Source organism: Notechis scutatus, chromosome 5 (genome assembly GCF_049901735.1).
Source record: "Notechis scutatus isolate UNSWTSFEM ecotype Mainland chromosome 5, rNotScu1.2, whole genome shotgun sequence".
Classification (NCBI taxonomy): Eukaryota; Metazoa; Chordata; class Lepidosauria; order Squamata; family Elapidae; genus Notechis; species Notechis scutatus.
Window position 1 is genome coordinate 114093575 of NC_142013.1, and position 16980 is coordinate 114110554.

Consider the following 16980-nt stretch of genomic DNA (forward strand, 5'->3'; position numbering starts at 1 on the left):
TGCAATATCAAAGATGGTCAAATGGATGTGGACTTTGAAAAGGAAAGGGGAAAAGGAAAGGATTTAGTTTTACTAGAATAACCATGCTTTCTTTTTTAAAAGAAAAGGCACTCTCCTTTTTGGTTTTATCTTGTTTTGAATTTTCTGGAGGACCTACCTTATCCAAAGGACCGATTGAGTCAGTGGTGGTATTCTACCGGTTTGGCCCAGTTCAGCCGAACCAGTTGCTCCAAGGATCAAGCACCTGCTCACACCAAATCGGTAGGAAAAAATTTTTTGAAACCCACCACAGGACTGAGTGTTTCTGAACCTGCTTTTTCTGCATTAAAAGGTATGCAACTCCTAACCAATCCATCTTTCCTTTCCGCTCTATAACACTAAGTATTTACTGGCCTCCAGAAAGCACTGAAGATATAAAGGAACTCATGGGCTCATTAAAATATAATTATACCCCCTGTCTTTAATTAGTTGTTTTTTTTTGCAAAGGTGCTGCTAGCGTGCTTCAAACCGCAATGCGTGAAGTCGTGTTTTCCAACCTGCTGGTTGATCCAAACACATTTCATCTTATTAAATGATTAAACTTTCTGACCTTTGGAAGTCCCAGTACTGAACAAGGCCTCATTGAGGGTGTCATAAAAATTAACATGGCATCAGCTGGATCCTCCTTAGCTCGCCCTTCCAAGGTCTAACCCGCAGGGAGTAAAGACTAAACATGGGTACAGCAGCAAATCAAAAAGCAATTGGCTGCTACACCTTTCTTCAACATTTAGGTGTCACAAATTCACTTTTGCATCGGTAATAAATACCCTTAGTGATGATAGGAGAACAGCCAGGGAAAAAATGACAACAACACAACTGCAAAGCTAACGCAGCCAGAAGTTTGATGAACGAAAACGAGGAACATGAAGGAGCTTATCTCCTTGGCGGGAGTTTACTCATCGGTGGCTTGCAACCGTTTTCGTAATTCTTCTGCTTCTCCTTCCAGATGTTGCATTTTCAAACGCCACTGCCTTCTCTCCAACTCCAGGTTGTTAACTTGGCAACGCAGCCGTTTGAGAACTGCTTCGGATCTCTTGCGCTGCAGCTGTTAACGGCAAGAATAAAAGGACAGCACTGAGAAAGGCCTGAGAAAGATTAGAGCAGTACAGGGGGGTTTCAAAAAAAATGTGCAGATTGCAGCAGGAAAGGTTGGCCTTTCCTGTGGAAGGTGTTAGAATAAACTCGACGAGGGCAGCGCGACTTATTGCCGAGTAAATAGGCGCTGAATAGTTTGGGAAGGAATTAAAATTAGAATTAAAATGGAACTAAATCTCACGTCTGAAATGTATCCAGATATGCAATCCAGGGCATATCTACTTAGAAGTACAAAAAAAATTAAAAGAACAGAAAAATAATACAGGGCATCTGTTCAGCACAAAACGCAGATAATAGTAGATCATAACATTCAACAGAAAATGTCTCTTTATAAGTATCCATAAAACTAAAACATCCCGTGAAAATAGCACTAGATTTTATCCATCAGAATACAAAATAACAGAGTTGGAAGGGACCTTGGAGGTCTTCTAGTCCAACCCACTGCCTAGGCAGGAAACTCTACACAACTTCAGACAAATGGTTGTCCAATCTCTTCTTTAAAACTTCCAGTGTTGTAGCATTTACAACTTCTGGAGGCAGGTCGTTCCACTGGTTAATTCTGCTCACTGTCAGGAAATTCCTCCTTAGTTCTCAGTTGCTTCTCTCCTTGATTGGTTTCCACTCGTTGCTTCTTGCTCTACCTTCAGGTGCTTTGGAGAATAGCTTGACTCCCTCTTCTTTGGGGCAGCCCCTGAGATATTGGAAGACTGCTATCCTGTCTCCCCTAGTCCTCCCTTTCATCAAACTACACATACCCAGTTCCTGCAACCGTTCTTTATACTGTATGTTTCAGCCTCCAGTTCCCTAATCCTCTTTGTTACTCTTCTCTGCACTCATTCCAGAGTCTCCACATCTTTTCGGTATCCTGGTGTGGTGTGTGTGTGTGGTGACCAAACCTGAATCCAACTTTCCAAGTATGGCCTTTCTCAGTTTTGGGTCACTGTGCTACAGAAGTACATAAATCTGAAAAATTCTCCCTCTACTGCCATTTCTAATCTGACGCTTCTAGGTCAAAATACATTTATTGTTCAGATGTTATGATGATAGATGTTTCTTGGATTCACACTGTCTCTTTCAATGCAAGTGAATTATCCATTTAGCTGTGAAAACTGTTGTAGAAATAACACCCTCAGCCGAGCAGATTTAAATAATAAATTCAGCCTAACATGGCTTCCAAAGAAAAGCCTGATAAAGAGATTCAACTTTACCCATTTTTTCTGAACACTGTGGGGAAAAATGAAGCCGTACGGAATTAGTGATTGAGTAAATGGTACTGCGTGGAAACAGGAGAGGAGAAAATTTGGTTTATGTGCGAGAGAAGTAGATCTTTTGGCTTCCTTTGAAAGATTTTGGAGATCTTCACAGCTGAGACAGATTTGAAAAGGTGCCTTTGAGTACCGAGTGCGAATTTCAGCACTTTAAATTATGTTTAAAGTGGCAGCCGTTGTATTTTCTCAGAACCTAACGTGAAAGATTTTATAATTTCATACTGGGATAAAATGAAGTAGCTACTTTTATTCTTCTGCGATAAAGACGCTGGCATTTTAGGGATGCATTTTAAAAAACATTGTTATTCCAAAATGCATACATTTAAGAGCACTTTTTTAAAAAAGAAAAGATAGGTGAGATTCAATAATTGTAGAGATGAAAACTCACCTCAATTTCTTTCTGAAGCGTAGCCTGTCTGCTTTTTTCATCTCGAACGGCGTTCTCCTTCTCACCAACGGCCTCTTTCAAAACCGTCATTTCACTTTGCAGACAAGAGATTTCATCCTGCGGCAGGGGATGCAAAAAAGGGAACTTCAGATAATCAGAGTTGGAAGGGACCTTGTAGGTCATCTAGTCCAACCCCCCCCGCTTAAGCAGGAGACCCTACACATATATAGAGACACGGTAAAATCAATCGGATAATATTTGGGAAGAAGACATGATGTGAAAGCAGAAATGTTTTCATGTGGGTTGATAATTAGAAGGGTTTTAATTTTTTTTCTGTTCATATTTGTTGACATGGGAGTGATCACTTATATTAGCACCAATTGGAAACTACAGGCTGTTACTCAAAGCTGAAAAGGATCTATTTAAACCTGGAAGAGAAAAAGGAGATAAGTAGGAAGATTGGGCTCCTAAAGAACCAGAGAAGTGTCGGATAAAAACACAGCCCACGTTTATTTTCTCTTGTTCAGAATCCACATATATAGAAGCAAAATACCCCTCAGGCATCATCACAAAATCTCCAGAACCGTAAAGCCTACAAATGTGAAATTTGGCCCATATGTTCCTCTTGGCTTCTAGGGGCTCACTAAGAAAGGATTTTTCCAAATGACCATCAGAGCATTTAGAGTATTTCCTATAGTATTATTATTAACACGCTCTGATGCTAAGGAGTTCTACTCCCCCTCCCCACCTGAAAAGAAATCTCTTCCAAATGCAAAACACAAGCAGAGGAGAGGAGTTTCAGTTTCAGTTTCACAGCACCAAGCAGCTTTAGTACAGAACAGTTGAGCTAAGCCACGCCCAGGCTCCTTGCTGTCTCCTTGCTCACACAGAAAATACTGCTTCAGTTTCCAAACAGCCCTCAATTTTCCTCACACAATGACAGGATGCTAGCCAGGTGAATACCGATGGATGCTGGTAGGCAGAGGCAGAATTTTTCCCCCTTATTTTCCTCCCCAAAAACTAAGCCCGACTACATAGTTTTGTAGTGAAGCATGGGTATCGAGCTACTATACAATAGTTTCTGATGATGTTACATAGTTGGATAATGAAATGTCTGTAAGCAAACACCTAAGAGGGTACCAAGGACACCACAGTTTTCCTCCTCCTCCTCCTCCCCCTCCTCCCCCTCCTTCTTTCTGCAATCCTCACTCCTTTTTAGCACTGATGATGTTACCTAGTTGGGTAATGAAACGTCTGCAAGAAAACAACCAAGCTCAAAGAGCACGAAGGGCTTTACATAAAATAATAATTTTAAGTTGCATGAAGACAGATTCTACTGAATGTTAGGGGGAAACACTCGTCAACAGTAAGAACAATTCACCAAGTTGCACCTGTGCAGAATACTTTACAAGGGAATGCACCTTAAGTACAGGTAGCCCCTCAGCTTATGACCACAATTGCGTCCCAAATTTCTATCGCTAAGCAAGACCGTTGTTAAGTGAGTTTTGCCCTATTTTATGACATTTCTTGCCACCGCTGTTGAGTGAATCATTGTACACAATATACAATGACTGTGTTTACACACAATACTTACTTGCGTTAGGTTAAAAACGTCACTTTGGACGAGCTTGTTAAAGGCCAAAGTTCTCATTGGACAAAGCGTGTAGTCATTAAGTTAGTAACATGGTTGTTAAGTGAATCTGGCTTTAGTCCTGTCAGAAGGTCACAAAAGGGGACACTGGAACCATCATAAATATGAGTCGGTTGTCAAGCGTCCAAATTTTAACCCCATGAATCTTCGTTTACTGACCGTTTGAAGTCACAACGGCACCGAAAAATGTGATTTGTGGCCGATTTTCATACTTACGATGGCGGCAGGATCATCAAAATCGGTCACAAATCACCTTTTTTTTCCAGTGAAAGACAAAATAATCGCAAAGGCCAACAACCCAGACCTGGACTTGGCCAACCGTAGCCTCTTCTTCTCCTTCTTGAAGAGAAGCCAACAGCTCTTCCTTCTTCTCCATCAGCTGCTGGACGGTGGCCCTTTTTCTCGCCAGCTCCACCACAAAAGGCAATTTGCTTTCTGCTTCCTCAAACCGCTTTCGGTGGGCGGCCATTTTCTCGGAGTAAGCCCGGTTTCCTAAAACCTTCGTTTCTGAGTCTTCTTGGAGAGCCTCAACCTCCTGGGTCAGCTTCACGTTCTCGCCGTGTGAGGCTGCGATTTGAGCCTCCAGATCTTCACAGTGGCCTCTGGCGGCGGCGAGGGCTTCCTCCGAGAAGTACCTTTGCCTTTCCACGGCCTTTCTTTCGGCTACAACCGAGTCCCTCTGGATCTCAAGATCCCGAAGCTGGGCCTACAGAGGAAAAAAACATGGCGGGGCTTAAACCCGTGAATGCTGAAAAGGAGTCGAACATTTGAGGTGAACATGTCCAATACACCTTTCTCGTCTTGTTTTCCCCGTGAACAACAAGCCGGTGAGGTGGGTTGGCCTGAGAAAGAGGGATTGGTCCAAAATTGCCCAGCTGGCTTTCTTGTCTATGGCAGGACTAGAACTCCCGGTCTCCTGATGATTGGCCCAAAGTCACCCAGCAAGACTTCATGGCTGAGGCGGGACTGGAATTCCCAGTCTCCTGGTGATTTGGCCAAAAATCACCCAGTTGGCTTTCATGCCTATAGCAGAACTAGAACTCCCTGTCTCCTGGTGATTGGCCCAAAGTTACCAGCTGACTTTAATGCCTAAAGCGGGACTAGAACTCCCTGTCTCCTGGTGATTGACCCAAAGTCACCCAACCAGCTTTCATGCCTTAAGGCGGGACTAGAACTCCCAGCCTCCTAGTGATTGGCCCAAAGTCACCCAACCAGCTTTCATGCCTTAAGGCGGGACTAGAACTGCCAGCCTCCCAGTGATTGGCCCAAAGTCACCCAACCAGCTTTCATGCCTTAAGGCGGGACTAGAACTCCCAGTCTCCTAGTGATTGGCCCAAAGTCACCCAACCAGCTTTCATGCCTTAAGGCGGGACTAGAACTCCCAGTCTCCTAGTGATTGGCCCAAAGTCACCCAACCAGCTTTCATGCCTTAAGGCGGGACTAGAACTGCCAGTCTCCTAGTGATTGGCCCAAAGTCACCCAACCAGCTTTCATGCCTTAAGGCGGACTAGAACTCCCAGCCTCCTAGTGATTGGCCCAAAGTCACCCAACCAGCTTTCATGCCTTAAGGCGGGACTAGAACTGCCAGCCTCCTAGTGATTGGCCCAAAGTCACCCAACCAGCTTTCATGCCTTAAGGCGGGACTAGAACTCCCAGTCTCCTAGTGATTGGCCCAAAGTCACCCAACCAGCTTTCATGCCTTAAGGCGGGACTAGAACTCCCAGCCTCCTAGTGATTGGCCCAAAGTCACCCAACCAGCTTTCATGCCTTAAGGCGGGACTAGAACTGCCAGTCTCCTAGTGATTGGCCCAAAGTCACCCAACCAGCTTTCATGCCTTAAGGCGGGACTAGAACTCCCAGTCTCCTAGTGATTGGCCCAAAGTCACCCGACCAGCTTTCATGCCTTAAGGCAGGACTAGAACTGCCAGTCTCCTAGTGATTGGCCCAAAGTCACCCAACCAGCTTTCATGCCTTAAGGCGGGACTAGAACTCCCAGTCTCCTAGTGATTGGCCCAAAGTCACCCAACCAGCTTTCATGCCTTAAGGCGGGACTAGAACTCCCAGTCTCCTAGTGATTGGCCCAAAGTCACCCAACCAGCTTTCATGCCTTAAGGCGGGACTAGAACTCCCAGTCTCCTAGTGATTGGCCCAAAGTCACCCAACCAGCTTTCATGCCTTAAGGCGGGACTAGAACTCCCAGTCTCCTAGTGATTGGCCCAAAGTCACCCAACCAGCTTTCATGCCTTAAGGCGGGACTAGAACTCCCAGTCTCCTAGTCCTAGCCTGATGCCTTAACCACAAACCAAACTGGCTCTCTTCACTGCTCCTAACCCTCTTTTTAGATTTTTTTAAAGCTTTTTATATGTAATTTATATATAAACTGATGTATTTTTATGCTTTTTAATTTTTTGTACCCCATCTTCCTTATAGCTGGTCTTTGACCATCATAAAAAGTTGACTGAAGGAACTTCCGGTTTGTCGGCTTCGCTAGCGGCAGGGATTCACGATACTGCGCGATCCCTGCTCCGCTAGCCGTTTTGGTGCCTCCGATCCGGACGGGTTTGGAGGCTAAGGCTGCCCTGCAGGGGCGGCTGAAGATAGGGGGGATCCGGAGAGGGGTTTGGGGGTGTTGCAGACCCCCTCCCCAGCCGGCAGAACCCCCTTTTCTCAAGACGGTGCAGCGGCGGTCCGTAATGGCCGCCACAAAGAAGCCGGCAGCTGGGTAAGAATGTGCAGGAGGAAGAGGAGAAAGTTTTTTAAAGTGAAAGTTTTTCTTGGCTGACCCAGGACTTTAAGACACATTTAACATCCTGAAAATTATGGCTTTCTGAATGATACTTTCCAGAAGAGAAAATAAGCGGCAATTTTGAGGTGCTGAAAAGGAAAGTTTACTCTCCTTCCCTATGGAATCAACAAATGGATATTGAGAAATCTGTCTTTTTATAGAAGGTAAAAACTTGCTTTCTGTGATAAGTGGGAAGGAGAGGACAATATATATATATATATATATATATATATATATATATATATATATATATATATATATATATATATATATATATATATAGATCTTGTTGGAGGAGATGCCTTAAGGATTTGAAGAACGAAATTTATTGCAATAAGGCTTTAAAATACAGATTTGGTTTTTCTTTTTTTGATTGATATTACCCCAGGAAGAGAAAGTGAGAACTTTGTTTTGGTTTGGACTGATTGATGACTTTGGGATTTTGGGACTGTTCTAACTTTTGAAACATCTTGGTTGTTGTAAGAAGAAAGAGGAAAAAAAGAAAAGAAAAGATTTATAATGGCTTTTTCTGTTGAGAAACTGAGAAAAGAATATGAGCAAACAAAAAAAGATGGCAAGGATGCTGTAAAAGAAGCTTTTCTCTTTTTAGAAATGGCGCTTGCTATCTATCAACAAACACAACAACAGATGGAGGAGGAGGAGGAGGAGGAGGAGGAGGAGGAGGAGGAGGAGGAGGAGGAGGAGGAAGAAGAAGAAGAAGAAGAAGAAGAAGAAGAAGAAGAAGAAGAAGAAGAAGAAGAAGAAGAAGAAGAAGAAGAAGAAGAAGAAGAAGCCATCTTTAATGAATCTCAAAATTTAATTAAGAAAGAAAGGAGAAAGAGAGGAAGGAAAATGAAGGACTTAAGATTTAAAAAAACACCCAAGAAAGAGAAAAATAAGATGCAAAATCAATATAATGTTAGAAAACAAAAGAAAAAAGGAACACAACAGAGAAGGGAAGCTAGCAAGGCAGAGGCTAGGAGAAGAGCGGGTAGAAAGGCCTGGTGGGAGAAGAAAGAAAGGGAAAAGGTGGAGAAAAGCCACAAAGCTTTGAAACCAGATGGGAAAAGAGGAATCTTTTTTAGGGACAAAGGGTAAAGTATAATTTCTTTAGAAAAGATTCTGCAAGGTACATAAGATGGTATTGTAGCATTTGTATTAGAAATAGAAAATTAGAATGGTTTAAGAGTTAATAAGAGATTAAAATACTGAAATGTTTAGTAATGATTGATTTTAAAATCTAATAAAATATTAAAGGGAATGTTTAGAATATTGAGTTTTAATTAAAGAGTCTAATTGATTATGGTGTTGATGTTATTATAAACTTATTATTGTAGCATTTGTTTTTGGAAAAGACAATTGGAATGTTATAAGATTCAATATTTAGATTTATTATTTAACTATGTATTTAATCATTTTGGATTTATTATTTTTCTTTTTAAAAATTAGTAGATAGAATGTACCAAGCAGAATCAGATTGGGTATTAGGTGTTATTTTAAATGTTAATTTAGGGGGAAGATAGAAAGGCATCATACTCTGATTAGTGATTTCAGGAGAAATTCTTTTTTTATTATTATTATAGGGAATGAGACAAATGGATAATAAAGAATGGACAAAAGATACAAATATAATGACTTAAATTAAAATGGATTAAATAAGATAGAATTAAGAAGAGTGAAATGTGTGGAGAAGCTAATATAGAAGATATAGAATGGTAAATAAAATAGGTAATGGCATGTAAGATGAGCATGAATATAATTGAAGTCCATGTAGAGAGAGGTATCTGGGGCCAAGTTACTTTCCTAAAAGATCTCTTATATTTTTGTGTGTTGTGTGTTTATGTATGTGGGAGAATTAATAAAACCTTGCAGGAATATAGAATGAGAATAATGGTAATCAAGTCAGAGAGAAATAGATGAAATAATAATAGTGAAATTGAATAAGAGTAAAGAGAAATAAAGAGAAACTGGATAAGAGATATTTGTATGCTCATATGGAAATGGTCTAAAATAGAACTATATTGTATAAAATAATGTTTTACTTGACTTGTAAAATTTATAATGGAAAGAGGTTCATGTATTTAATGGTTAATGATGGTTTGTTTGTCTTTAAAAATTAATAAAATTTGTTTAAAAAAAAAAAAAAGTTGACTGAAGTTCAATAGCTGAGACTGCATCTGCCGAGATTCTCCTACTTGGTTGGAATCCAAGAAAATGCTTGGTTTGTTGTTTTTTTTCCTCCCGGCATTGTCACTGATGCAAAAAAGGAGGAGTTGAAAGAAAATTTAATGGAGATTTATTCTCTTGGCTAGAAAGTTTTCTGCTTCTGTCTTCCTTTCTCCAAACCAAACTAGAATCAGTCGGTCAGAGTCGCTCTTTCTCCACCGGACCGTGAAGTATTCCTGAAATATTACCTGCATTTGTTTGAGGACTTCCTTGTTCTTTTGTATTTCAGATGCCTGAGAATTTTGTTGCTCTGCTACCTGTTTCACCATTTCAGCAATTCCTAAAGAATCTGAGTTAGCCATGCCTAGACAACATAGAAGAAGAAGGAATAGGGAATAGGAATTAATGTGATTCTCACACCCGGCATCAATTCTGCCTTACTCCTAATTCTCAAAAGTAATTTGAAGACTTCCTGTGGCCATCTTCAATGCCAGGGGCTCCTTAAAACGTTAAGATTACTACAAATGAGTCAATCTACATTCACACTAAACAGAGAAATTTGCAAATTCTTCTTTGTATTATACTCAAATTACTCGACTCTAATTCTGTGACAGTAGCTAGCAAGGCCTCACTATGCTGGAAAACCTAATATTAGTTTTTTATAAAAAAAAATAGTGTATATATATCTGGATTGCCATATTTTTAAAGCAGACTTTGAGATGCACAAAGTATCACCAAATCACGGCCTTGGAGGAAAATGAGAAAGCAATCACTCCAGAAACAGAAAAAAAGACTTTTTAAAAAGGAAATTTGGACAAACCGAGTTATCAGAACTTCAGTGCAATCCAGCTCTAGCTAACATGGAAGGCCAAAGCAATAAAATGGCTGTTTCCACAGCTAATCTGATTTTCTTTTTCTGTAGGATTACTGTGTATTCTTTCTTGACTGCTAAAAGGGAGCGATGAAAATGGTGAAGGGCTGAATTTAGGCAGAGAGAGCAGGTGGAAATATGGGGCCTTCACATTATCATAAAGGAAAATGGCATTTTCAAACTCTTTTTTTTTTTTTTTTAGTTTTGTATTTCTAAGCTCCTCTTTTAAACGAGACTCCGTTTAAAAACCTGCATGTTTGCATTCCTCATGTGGAAACAACTCTTTTCACATTATTTATTATAATGAAACATCTGCGAATACCCACCTAAGAGAGCAGCAAGGACCCCACAGTTTTCTTCCTCCTCCTTCTCCTCCCCTCTGCAAACCGCACACCCTCCTCGCACTGATGATGTTACCTAGTTGGGTCATGAAACGTCAGCAAGAAAACAACCAAGCTCAGAGAGCACCCAGGACCTTACAGTCTCCTATTCTCCTTTCTCTTCCTCCTTCCCCTCCCTTCCCATTACTCCCTTCTAGCACTGATGATGTTACCTAGTTGGGTCAGCACCCAGAAGGCAATGTGCACCCCACCCCCATGCCCCCTACGCATGCGCGCGCAATCTCCCCGCTGCCCCATTACCTGCACTGAGCCTCACAGCTGATTTTCAACCGGTTTGAGGCCTTTTTCGGCCTCCCAGAGGCTTTAAGGAGGCTTCTGCAGGCTTCTGCAAGCTTTGTAGGCTGAAAACTAGGCCCGTTTTGTCACTTCCGGTATTTTCGGAAAAAACAGGAAGTGACGAAACAGGGCTAGTTTTCGGCCTGCAAAGCCTGCAGAAGCCTTCCTCAAGCCTTTGGGAGGCCGAAAAAGGCCTCAAAGCAGCCGAAAATCAGCTGTGAGGCTCGCACATGCGCAGTGAGGTAAGTTTGCCTGCAGCTCACGTGCCAGCACAAATGGCTCTGCATGCCACCTATGGCACGCATGCCATAGGTTCGCCATCACAGGTATAGAGCTAGTCAGTATATATGTTACTATTTATTTATTTTCTTTTCTTTTGTAAAATGGTATGCCCAGACAACACACTGTATTCAAAATGTTTACTATATAAATAAAAAAAAACCTTGACCAGCAAAAAAAAAAAACCAACAGATTTGTCTCTTTCATTTCAGACTTCAAGGTGTCTGAACTTAAGTCCAAAGCACCAAAATGCATCGTATTCTTTCGCTTCCAGCCCCTCAGTGTGGCAAAAGCTACAGGGCAATCCTTCACTTAAACGACCACAAGGGAGCCCAGAATGTCCAGTTGTAAAGTGACTTTTGCCCCATTCACAAGCTTTCTCGCCCTCGTTGTTAAGCTCCTCAGGCGGTCACAAAAGGGGAATGTCAGGGTTCCGACAAATCCAGCCCCATTCAAATCATAAGTCTCTAGCCGCATCTCTCAGAGGAAAACAAATTGTTTTATTAGGAGTGGCCATGTTGACGTTAGCTGGGTGCAGCAGACACTAAAATACATCATTCATTTCCCCCTTGACCCTGGTCTTCCCTCCAACCCCCTGGATGTATATTTTCCAATGGGACACATCCATAGCCAAGAGTCATCAATCATGCTCTCTGGTAATAATATTGCGCGCCAACAGCTTCAGCTGCCAAGGCGATTATCTGAGGCATTTAAGGAATGCACTGCTTTCCCCCACTCCCTTTCTGCTGGCTACTCAATATATATTTAGTTGACAGGGAAATCATGTGACGTGACCCCGGGAAGCTGCAACCGTCGTAAGTACATGCCAGTTGCCAAGCATTTGACTTTGGATCATGTGACTGCAGAAAGGCTGCAACAGGAAGCGTGAAAGCAGTCGTAAGTCACTTTTTTCAGTGCTGATGCAACTTCAAACGGTTGTAAGGATGACCTGTATTTTTTAAAATTTTATTTTATATAAACAGTCCATCTTTCGTTTAAACAAAAGTATCTTTTCTTTTATGTATACTGAGGGTATTTGCACCAAGACAAATTCCTTGTGTGTCCAATCACACTTGGACAATAAAGAATTCTAATTCTAATTCTAATTCTTATTCTAAACAGTGTGTCGTGTGGGTAATAATATCTGGTGCAATAACCATTACAATTAGTACATATTCATTACTATAATATCATTGCTCTATTCTTACTTCATATGACTACACATAATGTATCTAATTATAATAACAATGCTTAGCATATTTCATTTCTGATTCCCATGTTGACTATTTTTCACTGGTCTTCTTGGATTTTCTAATTTCCATTTTTATTCTCCAGCCGTTGATAAAACAATTCCCATACCATATAATATTCCACTTGTTCCTTTTCTTTCATTGCAAGGGTTAACCTGCTCACATTCTGCACATTCTAATATTTTCCTGATCACATTGTCCATCGGGATCTTTAGATTTCTCCAATTTTGTGCAAATACAATTCAAGCTACAGTCGAATACATGCATGATTAAATATAGCTTTTCTTTACTATATATTTCAGATATAATCCACAACAGAAATATTTCCGGTTTTAAATCAATATGTTGCTGTATCATCTTTTCCAACCATGTGTGTATTTTTGTCCAATATTTTTTAGCTTCTTTGCATGTCCACCACATATGGTAATATGATCCAGGTGTCTGATGACATTTCCAGCATTTAGCTGATTTATCTTTAAACATTCTTTGCTTGCCTCTCCAGCGCAAAGTGTCATCTATAGAACATCTTATATAGATTTTCTTTATAAGCAGTTGACAAGAAAAACCAGTTTAGGAAAGTTTAGGCAAGAAAAACCAAAAGGACTCAGATAGACTGGGTGAAATCAGGCTCAGTAGCAGGAACTGTGAGAGGGATCTCGGAGTCTTGGTGTACAACCAGCTAAATAGGAGCCAGCTGTGTGCAGCAGCAGCCAAAAAAGCTAATGCAATCCTAAATTGCATTCACAGAGGGATACAATCAAGATCAAGAGAGGTACTAATAAAACTCTATAAATCCTTAGTAAGTTTTGGTCACCACATTATAAAAAGATATTGAGACTCTAGAAAAAGTACAGAGAAAAGCAACCAGGATGATGAGGGGACTGGAGGCTCAAACATATGAAGAACGGTTGCAGGAACTGGGCCTGGCTAGTCTAGGGAAGAGAAGGACCAGGGGAGACATGATAGCAGTGCTCCAATATTTGAGGGGCTGCCCCAGAGAGGAGGAAGGGGTCAATCTGTTTTCCAAAGCCCCTGAAGGCCAGACAAGGAACAATGGATGGAAACTAAACAAGGAGAGATTCAGCCTGGAAATAAGGAGAAACTGACAATGAGAACAATCAACCCATGGAACAGAAGTTGCCTTCAGAAGTTGTGGGAGCGTCATCACTGGAGGCTTTCAGGAAGAGATTGGACTGCCATCTGTCAGAAATGGTGTAGGGTCTCCTGCTTGGGCAGGGGGTTGATTAGATGACCTACAAGGTCCCTTCCAACTCTGATTATTTTTTATTACATGTCAAGGACGACCTGTATTGAAAGACAAGGATGAGGTCAGATTTTCAGCAAAGGTGTGAGGCCATTGTTTGCCAAAGTTAGCTTGAAGTCACAACGCTGAAGTCACTTTCCCGTTGAGTAAACAAGGTTCTACTGACCTACATTGTCTCTTTGTTTACTCTGCCCTCAACTAATAAGATTACCCCATGAGATTTCTTTCCAGGAAGGGAGCCCTGCAGAACTCCACAAGACTTTGTCCAAGGAAACATGTTTTCTCATTGAACTCTTGCCCATTGGTTGTTTATTTCTTGGCTTTGGCATGACGTTTGCCCTTGGAACTGATAACAGATCATCAGAGTTGGAAGGGACCTTGTAGGTCATCTAGCCCAACCCCCTGCACTGGGTGCAGCAGAGGCTGTAACATCTATTCCTTATCTTCAAGTCTAATTAAAATCCCAGGACTGAGATTTAAGGAGACTTTAGTATAAGGATGGCTTCAGTAGATCTTGAGAAGCTGCCTTCAGGAGTTGTGGGAGCTTCATCCCTGGAAGCTTTCAAGAAGAGACTGGACTGCCCTCTGTCAGAAATGGTGCAGAGTCTCCTGCTTGGGTGGGTGAGGGGTTGGACTAGATAGCCTACAAGGTCCCTTCCAACTCTGATTATCTGTTAAGCCTACTTCTGCTCTGAGAATATGCCCCAGGAGAAAAAAGATTACAGTATTTGCTAACAGAGGCTAAAACGTATGAAGAAACTCATCAAAGAGAGAAGCAACCTGGAATTAAGGAGAAACTTTCCAACAGGGAGGACAATTAACCAGTGGAACAGCTTGCCACCAGAAGTCGTGAGTGCTCCACCACTGCAGGTTTTTAAGAAGAGACTGGACAGCCACATGTCTGGAATGGTGATGGGGTCTCCCGCTTGAGCAGGGGGCTGGACTAGAAGACCTCCAAGGTTCCCCCCAGCTCTACTCTGATTCTGCTGCAGTCATGCTGACTCTGGAAAAAACAAATGGGCAGGTTTCTGAGATGGCTTCTACCGCTAGGGAAAACTGCTGAGCATTGTAGCTGAGAAAGAGTTTCCAGAGCAAAGGGAGGGCCTGGTTGTCCTCAGGTAACGCCTGGGCCCACAGCAGGATCTTCCAAACCCAAACCGCCCACCTGATCAAGATCTTCCCAGGAGACTTAAGAGGATTAGGATTCCTCTGCTGGAGGATTTCTCAACTTTGACAACAGCCTCTTTGGCCGGGAGGAAATTAGAGTGTCAGAGGGATTGTTGTTGTTGTTCTTGTTATTATTATTATTATTATTTAAACTTTGGTGAGATTCACAGCCTTTGGGGCTGGTTGGTAGCTCAACAGCTCGAGTCCTAACCAAGGACCTAGGAACTGTTTTTATTTTTATTTTTATTCATTTTTATTTATTTTATTTTATATTATTATTATTGGTGGTGGTGGTTAATCTTTAGTGAGATTCAAAGCCTTGGTTGATAGCTCAACAGCTCGAGTCCTAACCAAGGACCTAGGAACTGTTCAGGTAGCATCAGAGGATATAAGCCGTTCCAAGCAGGGTGTTTTTTGTAGAATTAGGGTGTTCAAGTCTGATAAATTCAGGATTTCCAAATAGCGAGGTAGCCCTTTAGGTATTGCTCCAAGGGCTCCAATTACAATTGAGATAACACACGGTTTCTTTTTCCAAAGTTGCTCAACTTCAATTTGTAAGTCACGATACTTTGTGATTTATTTTCTTGCTGCGTGTCTTCAATTCGTGCATCATCAGGTATTGCAATGTCAATGAACCAAAACTTTTTCTTTCCAACTATTGTTATGTCAGGTGTGTTGTGGGCCAAATGCCTGTCAGTCTGAATTCTGAAGTCCCAAAAGATCTTGACTTTTTCATTTTCTAGAACCTTCTCAACCTGATGTTCCCAGTAGTTGTTACTATACTCAAATCCAAACTTTTGGCACAGTTTCCAGTGAATGATTTTAGCAACTCGGTTATGGCATTCTAGGTAGTCAGTTTGTGAAATTTTGCTGTACCCACTGATTAAATGTTGAACTGTTTCATCTTTCTCATTACAGAAGCGGCATTTGCTGTTGGTGGTGACATGCTGAATCTTTGCCTTCATGCAATTTGTGGCTAAGGCTTGTTATGAGCAGCCAAAATAAAACCTTCACTTTCTTTTTTCAGTATTCCTGATTTTAGCCAACTCCAAGTAAGCTTTTTGTCAGCTTTGCCTTCAATACTTTGCAGGTATTGGCCATGCATAGCTTCGCTTTTCCAATTTCCAATTCGCTTTTCAATTACTTCTTTTTTTATTCAGCTTTTTTATTTTTTTATTTTATTTATTATTGTTGTTGTTATTGTTGTTGTTATTGTTGTTTTCTGTCCATCAGCAGAACAAGTCTCCAAAAGCTGAAGAGAGAGAAACAGACCAAAAAAAAACCATAATTGAGGCTGAAAAGAGACAAAACTTGACCGGATATACAGTATGTACCGTATGTGATTAATGGGGATGGATTTTCTTGCTTGGGTAAATGATGATAAATGTTGGAGCTCTCACTGTATGCTGTTTGTTTCCACTTCACTATTTCCTTTCCTTTTTTTGTTGCAAAGTGTATTTTTCAAGGGGCTCCAAGCCATGATTTGGAAATACTTTAAGCAGAAGAAATTTTCACTGGCAAGGTGTGGCATGGGGCATATAGATAGTTCTTGACTTATGGCCACCATTGAGCTCAAAATTACTGTTGATAAGCGAGACGGTGGTTAAATGAAGTATCTATGGAGATTCTCAGTAATCCAGGTCGTGGTTATCCCAAAGGGGCTTTTTTCCTCTCTTTTCTTTCTTTCTTTCATTCTTTCTTACTTTCTCTACTTCACTTTCCCTCCCTCTTTGTTTTTCTCTCTCTCCTTCCTTCCATCCTCCCTCCCTCTTTCCTTCCTTCCTCCCTTCCTTCTTTATCTTTTTTCTCTCCTTCCTTCCTTCCTTCCTTCCTTCCTTCCTTTCTTTCTCCTTCCTTCCTCTCCAGGGTCCCTTCCCAACTCTCTCTCTCTCTCTCTCTGGGTTGGACTAGAAGACCTCCAAGGTCCCTTCCAACTCTTTTACTCTGTTATTCTCTCTCTCTCTCTCTCTCTCAGACTCACACACACACAAACACACACAGAGGGAACCTTCCTTGCAGACCCCAAGCCCCCTTCCAAAAACCCCTCACTTCCTTTCTCAGCTGGTCACCTATTCCAGAG

The 16980-nt window shown here is 41.4% G+C and overlaps 1 protein-coding gene across 1 annotated transcript in view; it reads right to left on the reverse strand.

Moving 5' to 3' along the window:
* CCDC122 (coiled-coil domain containing 122) overlaps positions 1–16980 on the reverse strand; it is an 18216-nt gene continuing 1236 nt past the window's right edge. Inside the window, exons 2-5 of the mRNA XM_087967614.1 lie at positions 9641–9756; positions 4746–5147; positions 2791–2907; positions 1–1084 (exon numbers count right to left, since the gene is read on the reverse strand). Coding sequence (XP_087823740.1) covers positions 932–1084; positions 2791–2907; positions 4746–5147; positions 9641–9756 — 788 coding nt within the window. The 3' untranslated portion in view covers positions 1–931. The remainder of the gene's footprint in view (positions 1085–2790; positions 2908–4745; positions 5148–9640; positions 9757–16980) is intronic.